The 18,658-nt window shown below is 39.1% G+C and overlaps 1 protein-coding gene across 4 annotated transcripts in view; it reads left to right on the plus strand.

Moving 5' to 3' along the window:
* LOC132160793 (chromodomain-helicase-DNA-binding protein 6-like) overlaps positions 1 to 15,410 on the plus strand; it is a 34,233-nt gene extending 18,823 nt beyond the window's left edge. For 2 of the 4 annotated variants that reach the window (XM_059570481.1, XM_059570482.1), the window contains exons 17-38: positions 552 to 747; positions 861 to 1,025; positions 1,235 to 1,414; positions 2,354 to 2,464; positions 2,726 to 2,928; positions 3,174 to 3,373; positions 4,332 to 4,491; positions 4,719 to 4,808; positions 4,922 to 5,025; positions 5,255 to 5,384; positions 5,465 to 5,540; positions 5,670 to 5,718; positions 5,998 to 6,253; positions 6,761 to 6,969; positions 7,056 to 8,882; positions 9,623 to 9,762; positions 9,946 to 10,161; positions 10,490 to 10,966; positions 11,487 to 11,717; positions 12,001 to 12,138; positions 12,221 to 12,325; positions 13,017 to 15,410. In XM_059570481.1, coding sequence (XP_059426464.1) covers positions 552 to 747; positions 861 to 1,025; positions 1,235 to 1,414; positions 2,354 to 2,464; positions 2,726 to 2,928; positions 3,174 to 3,373; positions 4,332 to 4,491; positions 4,719 to 4,808; positions 4,922 to 5,025; positions 5,255 to 5,384; positions 5,465 to 5,540; positions 5,670 to 5,718; positions 5,998 to 6,253; positions 6,761 to 6,969; positions 7,056 to 8,882; positions 9,623 to 9,762; positions 9,946 to 10,161; positions 10,490 to 10,966; positions 11,487 to 11,717; positions 12,001 to 12,138; positions 12,221 to 12,325; positions 13,017 to 14,075 — 6,322 coding nt within the window. In that variant the 3' untranslated portion in view covers positions 14,076 to 15,410. The remainder of the gene's footprint in view (positions 1 to 551; positions 748 to 860; positions 1,026 to 1,234; positions 1,415 to 2,353; positions 2,465 to 2,725; positions 2,929 to 3,173; positions 3,374 to 4,331; positions 4,492 to 4,718; positions 4,809 to 4,921; positions 5,026 to 5,254; positions 5,385 to 5,464; positions 5,541 to 5,669; positions 5,719 to 5,997; positions 6,254 to 6,760; positions 6,970 to 7,055; positions 8,883 to 9,622; positions 9,763 to 9,945; positions 10,162 to 10,489; positions 10,967 to 11,486; positions 11,718 to 12,000; positions 12,139 to 12,220; positions 12,326 to 13,016) is intronic. The other 2 variants (XM_059570484.1, XM_059570483.1) reach the window with 2 other exon arrangements.
* The last annotated feature ends 3,248 nt before the right edge of the window (positions 15,411 to 18,658 follow it).

An 18,658-nucleotide genomic window follows, 5' to 3' on the forward strand; every position in this document is an offset into this window, starting at 1 on the left:
TTTATCAAAAAATATTGATAAAGTAACCATTGACACAAAAATGTTGAGTACAACTTTTTTACACCACTGAAAAGAAGATAAATATTTTTATTGAGCAGCAAAATCAGCATATAAAAATGAGCTGGAGCAATGATGCTGAAAATTCAGCACTGGGATCACTGGAATAAATTACATTTTAAAATATATTAAAATAGAAAACAATTATTTTAAATTGCAATTACACACACACACACACATACACACACACACACACACATATATATATATATATATGTATATTTATATATATAAATATATATTTATTTTACTGTATTGTTGATCACATAAATGCATCTTTGGTGACCATAATTATTTTTTCAAAAATCATAAAAAAAAACTAAATCTGCCCAACTCCAAACTTTTGTGTATATTTATCAAAATATGCATGGCTAAAACAGTAAACCACATATGAGAACTATGGTGGAGAAAGAGTGAAGATGGTAATTTCCATGAATAAATAATGAAGAAGCAAAAAGGAAATGTCTTATCTGAAATTTGTATAATACATGTAGGTATACGTATGAACGTATTGATGGGAGAGTTCGAGGGAATCTCCGGCAGGCTGCCATCGATCGTTTTAGTAAAGTGGACTCTGACCGCTTCGTGTTCCTCCTCTGTACACGAGCAGGAGGTCTGGGCATCAACCTCACAGCCGCCGACACGTGTATCATATTCGACTCAGACTGGAACCCACAGAACGACTTGCAGGTGAACAAATTGCATCTTTTATGTAGAGTATAAGTGACACTCTCTCTCTTTAGACATTTCCATACCAAGTATCAAAAAAAACTTTTGTTATGAATATGCTTTGAATTCCACAGGCTCAAGCTCGCTGCCACCGGATCGGTCAGAGCAAAGCAGTAAAAGTATATCGCCTTATTACACGAAACTCTTATGAGAGGGAGATGTTTGACAAGGCCAGTTTGAAACTAGGATTGGACAAGGCTGTTCTGCAGGACATCAACCGCAAGGGCAGTCTCAATGGGGTGAGGGATCCACAACTTTTAACTTTTTCTTCCAGTGATGAATTGAGAAAATGTATCCGCCAAAGGTTATTGCATACTACTTGTTGGCCCAAAAATACAAACTCGGTTTACTCAACTGCATAAGTTAAGTATTTGAAGGATTGATATATATTATATATGTTTAATATATATTGGCAGTGTTGTCTTATTTCTGTGCCGTCCTCTTTCAGGTTCAGCAGCTGTCTAAGATGGAGGTGGAAGATCTTCTCAGGAAGGGTGCGTACGGTGCTCTTATGGATGAGGAAGATGAGGGCTCTAAATTTTGTGAGGAGGATATTGATCAGATCCTGCAGAGACGCACACAGACCATCACAATCCAGTCTGAGGGGAAGGGATCGACTTTTGCCAAGGTACACATATCGATATACACTATCATTAATGTTTGGGCTCTATAAGATTTTTTGAAAGTTGTCTCTGATGCTTTCCTAGACGGCATGTATTGATCAACAGAACAGTAAAAACTGTAATATTGTGAAATATTCTTATCAAAAACACAGTTATCTGTTTGAATATATTTTTAAATTTATTATTATATTTTATCATTTATTCCTGGTATGAAAAGCTGAATTTTCAGCATCATTGCTCCAGTCTTCAGTGTCACACGATCCTTCAGAAATCATTCTAATATGCAATGTTGAAAACAGTTGTGCTTTATATATATATATATATATAAAAATAGGGTGGTGTTGGCGCAGTGGGTAAGACACATGCCTTTGGTGTGAGAGACCCGGGTTTGAATCCACTGTGAGACACCAATGTGTCCCTGAGCAAGACACTTAACCCCTAGTTGCTCCAGAGGCGTGCGACCTCTGACATATATAGCAATTGTAAGTCGCTTTGGATAAAAGCGTCAGCTAAATGAATAAATGTAATGTAATTGTAGTGTAAGCTTTTTTTCCCCCCAAGATTATTTAATGCAAAAAAAATTTGAAACAGAAAATGTAAAATCTTTAATTATCACCTGTGATAAATGTATAATGCATCCTTGCTGAATAAATGTATGATTTAAACAAATGACCGACACCAACCCTTTGTGGTAACTTGAGATTGTTCAAATGTTTTCTGAGACCTGGTATGGATCAAATCCGATTGCCGATGTTGTTTTTCTTATAGTACGTCTGTTCATGTTGTTATTCACCACTGTAGGTCATAAATATGGCGGATGAGTGGAAAAGTCATGTGATTGAACAAGATGAATAAGCATTGCTTGTATAAGTAAAACACAGGCCTTAACGTGTGATCTGTATTTTGATAAAGTGCTCATAATCCTTTATTTTGTCCAATTCCAGGCTAGCTTTGTGTCTTCAGGGAACCGTACAGACATTTCTTTGGATGATCCAAACTTCTGGCAGAAGTGGGCCAAAATTGCTGAACTGGAAATTGACTCAAAGGCAGAAAAGGTAATAATCGTGATGGTTTAAAAGGCAAAGCTTTGCATATATGAGCTCACCATGACTCAGATGGTGTAATGCAGGAGAATCAACTCATAGACTACAGAGAGAATAGGGGTCATTTGAATATCAGCAGAGTCAAAACAGATGGGTTGCTTTAATGTGTGATTTTTAATGGGCGCATTCTAGACTGTTTGCATATTGATGACATTTAAGGAGTAAAATATTGAGACTGCAACACTTTCTGACTCATGTGTTTGTCTCTGCCAGGAGAGTCTGGTGATCGACACCCCTCGCGTACGGAAGCAGACGCGTCACTATAATTCGTTTGAGGACGACGAACTCATGGAGTTCTCTGAGCTGGATAGTGACTCAGAGGAACGACCCTGTCGCACAAGACGTCTCAGTGATCGCAACAGACGCTACCTCCGAGCAGAGTGCTTCAGAGTGGAGAAAAACCTTCTCATTTTTGGGTCAGTGCTTAATTTGCTTTCAGCTGCCCACTCATTCATTCTGGGTCACCTTCTGTTGCCTACAGAAGGCTGTTAATGAAGTGACTCTTTCCAAAAAAGGTTACAAAAACTAAATAAAATAATTGAAGACCATTCTCTGCCATTACATTTGCAAATCAAGCAGATGGTCTGAATTTTGGAGCCATAAATTAGGCCACATGCAGGTTATACATCTCAGACCAGTGGAATGTTTGCTTCGTGTACAGGTGGGGTCGCTGGAAGGATATTCTCAATCATGGGCGTTTTAAATGGCACCTGATGGAGAGAGACATGGAGGTGCTGTGCAGGGCTCTTCTGGTCTACTGTGTTCGCCATTATAAGGGAGACGATAAAATTAAGAGCTTCATCTGGGATCTGATCACACCCACCGAAGACGGACACAATCAAGCACTACAAAACCACTCAGGTTATTAATGACTGTTCACATCCTCAGTTATTTGTTTTTTATCAGTTCATTCATTCATTCTTTTGAGACGAGTTTAATTCAGGAACTTTTCTCTTTTAAATAAAACAGTAAATAAATCCATTAATCTTTAACATTAAAGGAGCTACGTGGAGGTGTTTACTTAAAAAAAAAAAAAATCTTTAAGATAGAGTTTTCATTTGTACATGAAAAGAAGGACACCTCGACTGTCCACTACGGTTGCCTCTATCAGCCTGTAGGCTCAATTGTGTGTGGAGGAGTTGGGCCCGAATTGGCACGAAAATTCACAAAATGTGACGTCATGCGCGTTCTCGTCTACTTGGGCTTACAACCGTACGGCACGCCAGCCATTAGTAAGCAGCGGCAATAGTGTTTTCAAATGGACTCTGCGGATGGAAAGAAGCGACCAGTCTCCAGCACAATTCAGACACCCACGGACACTCCTCGTAAGTAAAAAAAAAAAAAACAGCGTGCGCACTGATGAACGAGCATGAGACTGGCTGCAGTTCCTCTAACGACCACTGTTGTCAGTAACGGTTAGAAATTTCAGAACCTACGCAATGCTCCTTTAATATTGCACCGTGCTTGTGCAGGTCTCCAAAGAGTTTTAAAGGATTTTTGTTACAAATGGAAACATTTAATTCAGTGTAATGAATTTGTTTGCCACCAATTCAAATAATAATTAAATTGATAATCAGTTTAAATTAGTTTCAGTTTATCAATTTAAATGTAAGTGATTAATGTTTTGTTAACCAGAAAATATTTTGTTTAGTTGATGTTATTTAATGTACGTATATACCTAAGAAAATATATATATATTTTTTTCTTTTTAAAAAAGTTACAACAGTATTTTCAGCTTTCACTGCTTGGATAAACAAAAATATCTGTGCTGAAATTGATTTCAAAACATTGTGTAAAACTTGTGTGTTCACCCGTCCAGGTCTGTCTGCTCCTGTCCCACGGGGTCGTAAAGGAAAGAAGCTGAAGAACCAGTTGAGTCCCCCTGAGCTGAAGAATGCAGATTGGCTGGTCCACTGTAACCCAGAGGTTGTGCTTCAGGACGACAGCTACAAGAAACACCTCAAACAACACTGCAACAAGTAAGAGTGTAGCAAAAATACATTTTGCACTCTGATCATACTACATAAATAGTAAGTACTTTAATCAGGGTGCAAAATGAAAATGTTCAAACATCCTACCTGTCATAAAACAATATTTGTTAATTCATTACAATATTATGAGATCAGACATATTGCAATTGATACATGTGCTCATCATAATTACAGGGTTTTAAATGTGTGGTCATCATGTATCATGTAATAAACAGGGTTCTACTGAGGGTGCGGATGCTGTACTATTTGAAGGTCGAAGTGCTGGGGGAGGCTGCTGACCAGGCTCTTGAAGGGATCCCATCCAGGTACTACATGGCCCACAAATTATCTTAACCTCACGCATACTCCATGAATTCTGTATAAAACTGTTGTCATTGTAGAATGGCTTAATATGTAAGGATTTCTGTGTTTTCTACAGTAAACTGGAGGTAACCCTCCCTGATATTGACTATATTGAGATACCTACTATATGGTGGGATGCTGAAGCAGATAAATCGCTGCTTGTTGGAGTTCACAAACATGGTGAGACATAATCACAGAAGTATGGGTGCAACCGTCCCACCCAGTTTCATGATGCAATTCTTGTGATTACGCAATGGAAATCCATGCAGACACAAACACATAAGTAATTTTTTACTTTTTAGCAGAGATGTGATGCATTTTAATGCATTTCGCGAATCTTCATATAGTTCATATTGACTTCCTTTTACTTTTCATCATGTGCATTAACTTCTGTTTGTGTCCCATGCAGGATATGAGCGGTATAACGCCATGCGTGCAGACCCTGCTTTGTGTTTCCTGGAGCGAGTGGGTATGCCTGATGTCACTGCATTGACGGTAGAACAAAGTGGAGCAGAAACTGCTTCAGATGCACCTGATAGGTAATATGCTTAGAGCAGCAGAGATATAACAGTTGCACTGCTTGGCTGTTACTCCCATAAACACATTTCTTCTTTTTTAGTATCAGCAAGAGTGATGAAATCAAAGAGGAGAATGATATTAAGGCTGAAGAATTAGAAGAGAAAGTAGAGATCAAGGTAATAATAGGAAGTCAAGGAAGTGTGACGTCAAAAGAATTTTGCTGAGCATTTTAACCAAATGCTCTGTACATAACTGTTCGTGTAAGTAAAGGTTTTTTTTTTTTTTTTTTTTTTGTTTATACAAAGGAGGAACCCATGTCAGAGGAAACGGGGAAAAATGAAAGTGCAGTTACGGGTATTGAAACCTTCCTTGTCTCTTTACTTATTTACCAGTACTGTTGAAATAGAATATTTAATTGTTTATAAATACTGATAAGAGATGTTCATGATATACCAAAAATTCACAGGTTAGAGTTCTCTAAACTTGAACTTTAGTACGCAGTGAAAAAAATCAGTTTGAAAGTTGTCATATTGCTCGCTATTGCTTTGGTGTCCGTATAAATGAGACACAAGAGGACCAACCTGTACTATGAACTTACTTTATGTTGAGTCTAAAGTATAATTTCTTTTGAAGGGGGCTTTATAGGATCTCTCGCAGGAGACCTTGTTGCAGAAGTGATGGAGCAGGGACGGATACAGTGGCCGGCAGGCACGGCTCTTACAGCACGTCTGCGGCGCCTCATTACTGCCTATCAGCGTTATACACGACGTGAGCCGCTTCGTCATGACTTTCTCTTACATGAGGGAATTGCACCTGTGGCCTGGCAAATAGGAGAGTTTAGACACTGCACTACTGAGCCTGACCCACTCTTTTTAGAGTGGCAACGAAGGTATGTGGTGTGACAGTGGTTTTATTGTCTAGTTATTATCTCAAAATGAAATTAAAGACTTTAATTTTATATATATATATATATATATATATATATATATATATATATATATATATATATATATATATATATATATATATATATATATATATATATACAACTGGAAACCAGCTCCTTTGGGTCAAATTGTAGTATTCTCATCATAATAAACACTAAGTGTTAAGAGGATGAGGAACATCAACAAAGTGAAAAAAAATTAAAATAAAAGTAGAACCGCATGATTAAAAAAAGATAAAAGCAATAGCTAAAACCTAAATAGAATAATTGGCTAGCATAAAATCCTTGAGGACCGGAAAAACATTGAGACGCTGCAGGTCATGATGAACATTGGAAGAATAGTATTTTGATTCTGAATTGGCTTAGATATTAATAATATGTGCTGAAAATCATTTAATTAAGTTTTTGATTGAAATTGCTTTTTTTTTTTACATATCTCCTCTGACACAGGTGGACACGTCGAGAGCAGGCTGACTTCTATCGCACAGTGTCCTCGTTTGGAGTAGTGTATGACCCAGAAAAGAAGACTTTTGACTGGAACCAGTTCCGTGCCCTTGCTCGATTGGAGAGGAAGACGGATGAAAGCTTAGAGAGATATTTCCAAAGCTTTGTTTCAATGTGTCGAACTGCATGTAGACTGCCGCCCAGAAAAGATGAAGGTAATAAAGATAGTTAATAGTTTGATGGGAAGATTAATAGAAGCTAAATCTGTAATAATGTAAACACAACTTTTTGTCTCATGTAGGTAACGTGGATCCTTCACTGTTTGTGGAGCCCATTACAGAAGAGAGAGCTGCCCGAACATTATATCGTATTGAGCTTTTGAGAAAGGTCCGTGAGCAAGTATTGCGTCACCCGCTCCTGGGGGCACGACTTCAGCTTTGTCGTCCTAGCTTGTATTTGCCTGTCTGGTGGGAGTGTGGCAAACATGACCGTGATCTGCTCATTGGGGTTGCTAAAAATGGATTGAGTCGAACTGATTTCTACATCCTCAATGACCCCCAATTATCCTTCCTGGAGGCCCACCGGAACTATGTTCATAAAGAAAACCACAGATATTCAGTCCCAGGCTTGCCCCACCACCATTGCTGCTTGTATGATGCCAACCTTGGGCATTGTCAGTCACCACAACCTCCAGAGTATCACCCCACACCTTCACACCACACACCAACACAACTCATCCATACTCATGGGCATCACCAGCCCACAGAAGTGGTGGCATCAGAGTCTGGAAGTTCCCTAGGGATAGGTACAGGAAATAGGGAAGGATTTTTGGATTGTCCTCCACTGGAGGATTCTCTGGAGTTGGGGTCATTACAACATGAAGGCTTGACATCAGACACACTACATGGCAAATCTGGTAAAGAGGCCTTCAATGGATTCCCGTTCAATTCTGCAACCGGTGGGCAGAATATGCTAAATTCGTATGGTGTGCAAGGGGAGTTAAATGGGTCTCAAGGAGACATTGTGGACTCCATAGCTGGGAAACTTCGCAGCGATGTTCTGGTGGGAGAACAAGGGTCCTCAGAGGAGACTGGCTTAATGGCTCCTTCTGTGGAACTAGATGAACTTCAAACTCCTTGGGAAAGCTCAGACCATGCTGAAACTTCTGACATGTTCAATGAGACTGATCCCATCTTGGGAGCGCCAACTTTGGAACCAAGCTTTCTTGATGCTCCTCAACCAGAAGATGGACGGGAGGGTGATGAAACGCTCACCGACTGTTTGAGCATGCCTAGTTCGGACTCTCAAAGCAACCCTGTCGAACCACTGGCACCGAGCTTCATGTTGTTCAAAGACCTTAATGTTGGAGAGACTTCTGTGGATCCGACAGATCTGTCAGCCAGTCTTCCAGAATATGTTCCACCACCACCTCTTGGACTCCCGGATGTGAGTCTTGACCAGACGGATCCCATTAGTGAGGAGCAGGAGGACAAGCTTAGTGATTCCAACATCACATTTGGTGTTCCCAGTCCAGAAGAAGGAGCTGAAAGCGTAGGGTTTCATTTTGAGAAAGAAGACCTTTCTCCAGACAGTCAAAAGACAAAGGATACTCAAGATGAGATCGACAACATGCCTTCAATAGAGTCTCCAAGGGTCTCCGATTCCAATGGAGATTTGAAAGATCCTTGTGAAGTGGTTTTGGAAGAACCTTATGAAAAGCCTCTAACAGAGCCAGAAAAAGTGCCTTTAGAGGAGTCTTATGATTTAACTTGTGACGAGACCCTGCAGGAACCTTGTGAAGGGTTTCAGCAAGACACAGTGGAACAGCAGTTGGTGGAAGAAACCTGCAAAGAACCACCAGAGGCAATAGAAGAGTGCAATCTAACTAACACCACTCTTTCAACAGATTACCCAATGCCGCCTTCACTCCCATCATCTCCAACTACCTTACCTGACACCTCTGTATCCCCGGGCCTTGACGCAGTCCCAAAACAAGAGTTTCTCGTGGATCAAGTGGTGTCAGATGTGAAGCCTGAGCCAGATAGCACTACGCAGACCCCTCACCTTGAGCAGACTGAGGTTTTGGAAGTAAAGGACAAGATAAAAGATGAAGGTGCAAAGGCACCAGGTATTGTGGCTGTAAACATTAGCTTTCTACTTTTTATGTTTTGTTTCTGATTCTGTTAGTCATATGTAGTAGCTCCAGGTCTATTGAGGTTCTTAATATTTCATTTAATTCTTTGCAAAACTAGTAATGACAGTTTGGGCTGTTTACCCTGTTGGAGAAAGCAACTTAGTAGACTTAGCTGGTGTAAGCTAGTCTAGCTGGTGTCCTAGCCTGGCCAAGTTGGTGTTTAGCTTGTTAGACAGCTGTTCTCCAGGTCTGAACTCTTAAGTGTCCAAAAGCTAGCAAACTGGATCAACTTGAACACGTTAGGAGACCAGCAAACAAATTTTGGCTGTTTTAGGCTCACTTTATTGATACCAGAAGTATGTACACATCCGTTTTAGGGCTGAAAACATTTTAGATAGAAAAGACAGTGATAAAAGTGGAATACCTGACTCCTGACTGTTGAATTATTGATAATTATTGATGTTGGGGCCGCATTACCACCTTTACTGTGCATTAAATAATTCAACAGTTTTTCATCAGTTTATTTCTAATTGTTGACAAACACTAGTCAGATTTGCTGGATGGAATCACTTCTGTACTGCTCAACTTATTCAGACACATTACATGCTGATAAATGATTTTCTCACTATGTTCAAAAACCCAATGGAAAACATAAGGAATAAATCATTAAAAAAAAAACAGTTTAGTCTCTTTCTCTCCCAACATGGTTTGAGTAATAATTGTTTATTTTATAGCATTATTGGGAGATGTTGATGGACCACACTTTGCATTGCCCATGTGTGAGATGGCAGACAGTGTCCATGAAATAAGGGAACCAACCATTGCTCAGCTTCTACAAGAGAAAGCACTCTTCTCGTTCTCAGAGTGGCCTAAGGTATTGTCATGTTGGTGACCATTCTTCATCAATTGGTTATACTGAGAAGATATTGACATAAGTCTTCTCTGAAAATTAAATAAGGCTGGAGTCAGCCCATAGCATACCACTAGACATGTATCAGTCACCTGTTTCTGCAGTTAGACCCATTTCATGCTCTGTTTTGTCTTTTGCTCCCTACAGGACAGAGTGATCATCAATCGTATTGATGGTATCTGCCACACTATCTTAAAGGGGAAGTGGCCTTCCTCCAGTCAACAGTATGAGTCTCCCACCTCTTTGGCTAACAGCTGCGTGCCCAGCAGTGCCCACCAGAGGGCAGGATTTCTGCCTACCAGAATGCCTGTATCTCAGAGCCTTAACTTTAACCTCACACACACAGTACCCCACTTACCAAAGGTAGGTGTGAGATCACATCATCAGACAAGAGATTCCTTTGGAAAACAAAAAAAAACAATTGGATTGTTTTTAATCCATTTTACAACTCTAAATATCATCAGACATCTAATAAATATCAGGATTGCATTTGTTTATAGCCCAGCATTGAATATCATTCATGCAGTTAAACTGATCAAAGTTTTGATAAAACCTTGCTATTTACTTACTTAATATGAATTTGTCTCCTTTGATTTGTTACAAAATGGGTTGCAAAACTCTTTAGATTTAATTAAAAGAAAAATGGAGATATCCTTTTTTTTTTTTTAATTTACAACTCTTGTCCCAACAGGAGCGGCTAGTGGCCCCAGCATTTCTCCCTGAGCTCAAACGTCCAAGACGTGGTTTTGAATTCGAGGCAGAAGTCCTTGCCAAACCAAGCCAGCTTGGAGAAAAGATCCAGGTTGGCGTGCCTCATCGTGCTAACGCTCTCCTCCTTAATGGCTGGCAGGACGCTGCTATTGACCTCTCCAAACCAACAGAGCTAACAGTTGGTGGAGACAGTGGGTCAATTGGTCAGATGAGCCACACTGTCCAGTCAGCACCCCATAAAATAACTGGGATAGGCTCCATACAAGGCTCGTTGGGATTGGATATGGCTGGCATTTTGCAGGCTGGCCTGATTCACCCTGTCACAGGGCAAATTGTCAATGGCAGTCTTCGCCGTGATGATTCAATGTTGAGACGGAGGAGAGGACGAAGAAGAAATGTAGAGACTCCTGATCTCAGCTTTATAAAGGGACTAAGCATGAACTTGCCTGAACAACAGGTTTGTGGAAACACATGTCAATGTAGTGGATATAGTGGGACACCCAAAGATGAAAATGGCCCCATGTGATTCTAGCATTGTACTTTGTTTTGTGAAACATAAAAGGAGATGCTTGGCAAATCTACTCTTCTGTATAAAGAAAGTTTAAAAATTAAAAAAAGTTGAAAGTGATGATTTATCCCGGCAAGCTCAAAGCAGTAAAAAAAAAAAAAAAAAGCACCATAAAAGAAGTCCTCATCAGAAGTGGTATGGGGTACTTTTTTGATGTTGCCTTTATTTGGGGTACCTTTTTTAAAATTAATTTGATGTTTTTAATAAGATTTACCAGGACAATATTTTAAATATTAATATGAAAGGTCTTATATACTGGTAGGTAGTCTCTTGTGATGCTTAAACAAGCTTATTATTTTTTTTTTTTAAGTTTTTATTTCAAACATGGATTTTGCCAAAATAGGTTTTGATGCTGATATGGCATCAATTTAACTGGCAAATGTTGTATTAATCTTTGTATACTCCACAGAGTGGGTCAGAGAGTATCAGCCACCCTGTTGTGTCCTCCACGTCCTCCCAGTCAGAGGGCCCTCCAGCCCCCCTGACTACACTTCCTACTCCGCCTGCAGCACCCTCTCCAGCTCCTCCTCCGGCCTCAGAGACCCTGAATGTGAGCATGGACAGGGAAATGGCCAATAAAGGCCTAATGGAATGGCTCCGACAAAACCCCAACTACAACATGGAGCTTTCTGCTTTCCCGGTAAGTTACAACAGAACATCATGTTGATTTGCGTACTGTTAAAGAGCTTTAAAAAAAAAAACAGTTGCAAGGTTGTTAACATTATTTTTCCATCTAGAAAGATATTTGAATGATCCTAAATGTAAATGTTTATTGTATACAGCTAATAATATATTATAAGCCTTGATACAAATAATTTTTATATTATTTTATTTTATATTATTTTTATATTTTATATTATTAAATTTTATATTTAATGCATTACTATAACCTAATTTATATTGTACATCTTTCTTGGTCTCAGAATGCAAACTTATTGCACAGTTTCCTGGAGCGTCCAAAACAGAGAAGGCATCGCTGCAAAGACCCATCCAAGCTTGACATCAACTCTCTAACTGGGGAGGAGAGGGTCCCCGTAGTGCACAGAAACACAGGCCGCAGGGTAAGAAAACATGCAAACACACTCCTAAAACTTTATTTGTTTATTTAATTTAAATTTAATGTGTCGATTCCTCTGGTTGCAGCTTGGAGGCGCTATGGCTCCAGCGATTAAAGAGCTCTCCCGTTGGCTCGATGCAAACTCAGAATACTCTGTGGCTCCTGATTGGGCGGATGTGGTGAAGCACTCGGTGAGTCATATGTATTCTGTCTAGAAAGAGACTGGAAACTGCAAGAAGCGGAGCAGAGGTTGTTCCAGTGATGCCACTTGTGAATATGTAGTAAATTGAACATATTCTAATCAACAAGGTCGCCTAAAATGTATAGGTTCCGAGTGGAAGAAATCGCAATCTTGCTTAAGCACTACAAAGTCCTTGAGTTTGCCTTAAACAAAAAACATCTGCTAGATGACGAACAATATACATTTTTACTGCAACAATTTCACAGGTTCTGTGTTCATGTCATCTGCATGAAATCCCCTATAGGGATGTCTATAATAATCTATACTATAGTTTATAACATTCTATTGTATATTCATTTATTATTAGGGTAGGTATGGTGACACTGATTTCTTTTAATTATATTACTATAGTATTCTTTTCATATTAAAAATTAGAAAAAAAAAAAACTTAACTGCTTGAGTGTCAGTGTTTCACTGAAATACATTGTATTGTAATGTAACCCAAGTTTATGAGTTCTGCAATTATATATAACATGTATGCACTTTTTTACTGCAATTAATGAGAGTTAACTCAGAGTTAATTTTGAATTAAACTACTTTGAACTTTATATCTTATATATGTGCAATTTTTATTCTATACATTAGTAATATAGTCTTTTACTTGTAAACCAACACTAAGTTTCTGTATGGCACTATCCCAGGGTTTTCTACCGGAGGGCAAATTCACACGCATCCTCTCTGGCCCTGTGTGTCGGGATCCCGGTCCACGTAGAAGAGGCAGGCGACCCCGCAGTGAGATGCCCAAAGCCCCCGAGCTCACCTCTGGCATGGGTCCGCTCTTCATGAACGGTGGGCTCATTGGCAGCATGGATCAGGTTAGCTTACCCAATCTCCGCAATGTCCCTGGAATCCCGCTAACCGGAATCATGGGCTTTCCTCATGGTTTCGCCACTGCTGTACTGTCAGGAGAAGATGCCAAGAATGGACTCAGCATGCTGCCCATGATGCTCCACGGTATGGCTGTGCAGCCGCCCATGTACAGCGCTCACATGAGTGGGATGATAAATCAACCGCTGTCCACAACGACGTCCACTGCAACCGCATCCTCCACTTCAGCGAGCGTGACTTCGACAAACTCCGCAACCGTAACCTCAACATCCAGCCCGGCGGATAGTTCGGAATCTATGCCTCAATGTGAAAACGCAAGCTCTCCGATGAGCACGGAGAACGGGAATAAGGAGGATGCAAAGCAAGGAGGGGAAGAGAAGAAAGTGGTAGACGCTTCGGTGTCTACAGCTGCAGCCACTAGCAGCAGCAGCAGTAGTAGTAGCATCACAAGCACCGGCAGCCATTTGACCTTTAACCCTTTTCTAATCCCGGGAATGTCACATAGTCTGTTGTATCCACATATGTTCTTGCCACCGGGCAGTATAATGGCTCTGCCTGCTATGCCTGCAGCAGACAGCACGGGCAGCCCCAAGAGGAAGAGGAAGAAGGTTAGGGAAGAAGGATCAGAGGAGGGAAGTGGCAATGTTGTTGTGGAATCGAAGGGGGTTAAAGGCGAACAGATACTCGAACAAAAGAGCCAAGAGGGCGGAATGGAAGATGGCAGACCTGATGTAGATTTAGCTCCGGTCAAAGATCCTTCTGACCCTATAAAAGCTCCTTCTGAGGATAAAAGTACTGAGGGAAAGGACAAAAATGAGCTGGGAGAGGAAACCGAGTCAAATGCTCAAGGCTCTTGTGACGGTGGAGACTAGAATGCATCCTCATGTTTGGGCTGCAGTACTTTTGTGTGTGTCGTGTCAGTAAAAGCTTGTGTATAGGACTTTGATTATCAATGTATTGTTTATAGATCTGCCCTTGTAATTTCACTGACATCTACCTTCTGCGTGTGTGCTAAAGAAATAGACACTTGAAGCATGCAAACACTCAGAGGTCTCGAATCCTAAAAAAGGGACAACATCATCATTGGTGTAAGTGCGTTCCTTCTGCATCATTGGGAATGGCTATTCAGACGATTCTGTCTATTGATGGAGAACGCTCTTAGTGACCCCAGCATTTTCCTCCTTCGATTAGGTGTTATTCACTAGCATCTTTCACAGATTCTCAGAAAGTGGTAGGATGGCAGTCTCGCTTCGTAATGGTGTTTTGGATCACGCTCTTATAGTTGCATAAGACCTAGATTCATGTTTTAAAACATTTCTCTGAATAATGTACAGAAAACACTCATCCCATTGGTAGATTACCAGCAGAGCTGCATCTGATACAGTCTCGATGGATCACAGTATTTTGTTCTTAGTTGCTTGCTGCTATGTACTCATTTTAGTGAAGATTTTAACCTAAATCCTTAACAAAGCTATAGGTGGCATGAGTGCAACATGGTAAGTGCAATGGAAACTCAAAAAGAGCAAGGCTTGAAATTGATGGCAAAGAACAATCCTGAGATTGATCTGTCTTTTGTTTTGTTTGTCATGTCATTTCCACATGGTTGCTTTGATAAGATGTCCCTGTTGGGATGCTACTAATTATTATAGAGGTGGCTATATATACTTAGGGGTGCTGTAAGTTGAAGAGTGAAGGGTTAGTTCTGTAGATGAGACTTGGTTCTAAATGGTTTTGGAACACGGGCTTATAAAATAAGTCTGATGCAAAGCAGATGGTAGAAAATTGTGAGAACTGTTTTTTAGTCAATTTAAAAGGATAATTCACCCTAAAATTAAAGTTCTGTCAACATTTCACCCTTATGTCATTCGAACCCGTATGAATGTCTTCTGTGGAACATAAAAGCCGCATTCTCACATTAGGAAGTGGCTTTCAGTCTTCAAAAAGGACAATAAAACTACTCCTTATCACTACTTTTCCTTATGCAAAGCTACCTTGTGTCTTTAGATAACTTGGAATATAGTGCACAATTCATTTTAGCTACTTTTATTTTGCATTTTTGCCCTTTTTGAAGTTTGATTACCCCTGGTCATTGAGCTTTTATGCGGGGAAGAGCAGTCTTAAAAACAACATGAGGGTGAATAAATTATGCTGGAAAGTTAAGTTTTAGGTGAAATATTCCTTAACCAAAAATTAGACAAAAATATCTTTGCAAATCCCTGTTTTTTTTTGCCTTCACTTAAGCTCTTAGGTTGATGGGGTTGACAGAAAGACATCAGACCGTCTCATCTCCTCATGGGTAACATTGCTCTTATTTTCTCTGGTGCATTTGAAGATACTGTAGAGTAAAACCGACTGAGATTTTTGAAAACATGTAAATCTATCTAGCTGTAAATTGCTGTTGCTTTTGTTTACAAGCACACATTGTTATTTTTCCTCGCCAGTATGGCTCATATTGGGAGGATGTGTAAAAAAAACAAATCAGCATTAGTGTTTCTTTTATTTGAAATACTTTACACTAGTTGATAACCAGAGATAATTGAACTAATTTTCTCCTCCAGTCTCAACAGGGTCTCTCTTTTATGGGAGTATTCATTTTTCGCATTTTCATCTTACTTGTTTCTTTTGTTTGTTGGTTTGTTTGTTTTTCAGTTTTCAGATGTGAAAATATTTTTTGCACAGTCTGTTTGGTGAATGTTTACCTGTAATTGTGTTCTGTCTTGTTTGTGTGTTCGTGTGGACGCATGCGCACGCTTGCACATGTCACTTCCTGTACAGTTTGACCTATGTAAACCTGTACTGTAAATTTCTTGTCAAAAAAAAAAAAATCATGGTTACCTTCAAAAAACATGCTGTTGTTGCCTTGTCACATTATTTGTGACACCATGATGTAATTTATATTGCTTTTATTTCTCTTTTTACAAATTCACCAAATAAGACATTTCCCCTTTCTCATCACATCTATTTTGTGTTCACTTCACAATGCCTTATTTAGTGGTTTATATATGGATGTTTGTTACATCTTTATGTTGGAAAATATATATCAAAGTACTTGTGTACAGTGTCAACGTTTTGGGAAGCAGTCTCAGTCATACTAGTTCAAATGTAGTTGTACAGATACTGGCCTTCTTGTACATTTATTTGTGTAAAACATCAGATTATAAAACCTTTCAAATAACAATCTTTTCTCTCTCAACTCATTCAAAGCAGTATTGCAAAGCACAAAGTCTGCTTGACTTACAAAAATGTCGCATTGTTAGTCTGAAAGCTTACCTCAGACCTTTCTCTGTTGCCTACACTGCTGTGTCAGTAACATCTGGTGAACAAAAACGCACAGACCTCGTCTAGACATCTGGATGATTGTGTTATCCTTGCTTTTGACATTTTGAGAAGTTTGTATCTCCATTAAAGGCCTTCAAAATTTCAGGAGAAGCACAGCCAGTACGTGTACAACTGAGTTCAGACTGTTAGACTGAGAATGCTGCGTTGCTGGTTGTAAGTGTGTTGATTTTATAAATGTACTGTTTGTTGGAAATGTACAGTTTGAAAACGCAACAATATTGTTGGAATAACACTCCAGTTTAATTCAATTTGAACCACGGTGTTTGTTTGAAAGGAAAGTCTCCCTGGTGCAGTATCTGGGCTCATTTGAAGATCAATGAATATATATTCAATTCTCTGTGTCCTAGTAACACTCCAGATACATATTTTTGTCTTTCTCCCTAGCTGAAACTGTTTGGTAGTTCATCTAAAAATCTGATCAATTTCAATTATACCTGTATTTATTGTTTTACTGTCTCAGCGTTGTCTCCCTGTGTATTGCAACATGTACATTAACTTTTTGGATGTTCTCCTATATGGGATGTCTACACTGATCCATAAAAGCTGAACTGTTCTGAAAACCGTAATGTTGACTATCTGTGTGTATAAATACATCTCTGGATAGTTTCTCCCAGACACTCTTGAAAGCAAAAAGCCTTCCCATTGGACCCCTACATGGGTTGGTCAAAGGGAGATCTTTTGTAGTAGCTTTGCAGAGTGCATTTCCAATGGGAAGTGAGAACTGGGGAATTTGTGGTAACATATGCCAGTGTCATTTTGATCAGAGTCTGTCAGCATTCAATAATTCCGATGCTTTCAAATATGCACGTACTTGGAGGCTGGATTTTGCTTTGCCACTGTCAGTGTTTGCATGTCAGGACCTGCCAAAAACCCAGTCACAACATCTGAACCAGAGCAACATCCCATACTTAAAAGTGTATGCAAGTCAGGCTACTATGGAGTGTTTCTTATAACAGCTGCTTAGCCAGACAGACTTAAGTCTTTAGTGTTCACGGCACACTAGAGCATCATATACCACGCAGAACTGTGCTTGCGTCGCTGTTGAGCCTATATGTTGGAGGTTCTGTTCCTCAAGATCTTGTAGAATAACATTGGATGAATTTGATACGACTAACGATGGTCAGTGTTCATGACAGGGAAGAACTGTAAATTCGTTGTTACATTGAAGCAAGTGCACTATATTGGGATGATTACACAAGATAAAAAGTGAACTTGTATACTTGGTAAGAAATCATGCAGCAATGCTGAGAGTCGTGGGTGTTATTTTTATTTTATTTTTTGGGGGGGGATATTTTGTTTTTGTTCGACTAGCTCCTGTACGCCGATGTGGACCAATCATATAATTCAAACCATGGTATGTGATCTTTTATTGTGCAATAAAAGATGACTTTCAACTTTCACGTCAATATGTCTTCTGTTGATCAGTTAGTACCCTGCCAATCTATTTTCAAATGTGCAGGGTTTTTTTGTAGTTCTACAGAAGTCAACATTTGAAATGGATCACAAAAGTTCATCAAAGTTGTCAAAAGACAAGAAATAATTTTGGTTTTAGGTTTAAGGACAACTTTAAAAGGTTTTGATCCACTTGAAATGTTGACTACTGTATTTTTTTTTTCTTCTAGTTAATGACTGATATTTGTAGTTGCACAAATCAGTGATTTAATTTATCAAATAATGAATGCTTAAAGTCATTAAATGTATGGTATCTGTGGAGATTTAAAAATTTATTTTATAATTTATAATTACAAATACTATAATGTAAATAAATATAATTGTAATTATAAGTATTAAGTATAAAGGATTAAACGTCAAATGAATAAGATAAGCATAATATATTAAATGAGATGTGGGGGGGGGCAAGCAACAAAACGGAACATTTTTGTAAAACTGCATACTGAATTCTCATGTCAATATAATTAGTAGTAATTGTAATTAAATATTTTTACGTATCAAGAATAAACATGTAAAATGATACAAGTATAATATTCAACATGAGATGGAAAAAAACAAGCAACAAAATGTGACATTTTTGTATTCGTGTATTGTGTTACAGATAAAGTCCAGGAATAAAGAGTGAAACGGCTGACTTTATTTTAAAGCCAGAGCTTATTATATT

Source organism: Carassius carassius, chromosome 17, assembly GCF_963082965.1.
Source record: "Carassius carassius chromosome 17, fCarCar2.1, whole genome shotgun sequence".
Classification (NCBI taxonomy): domain Eukaryota; kingdom Metazoa; phylum Chordata; class Actinopteri; order Cypriniformes; family Cyprinidae; genus Carassius; species Carassius carassius.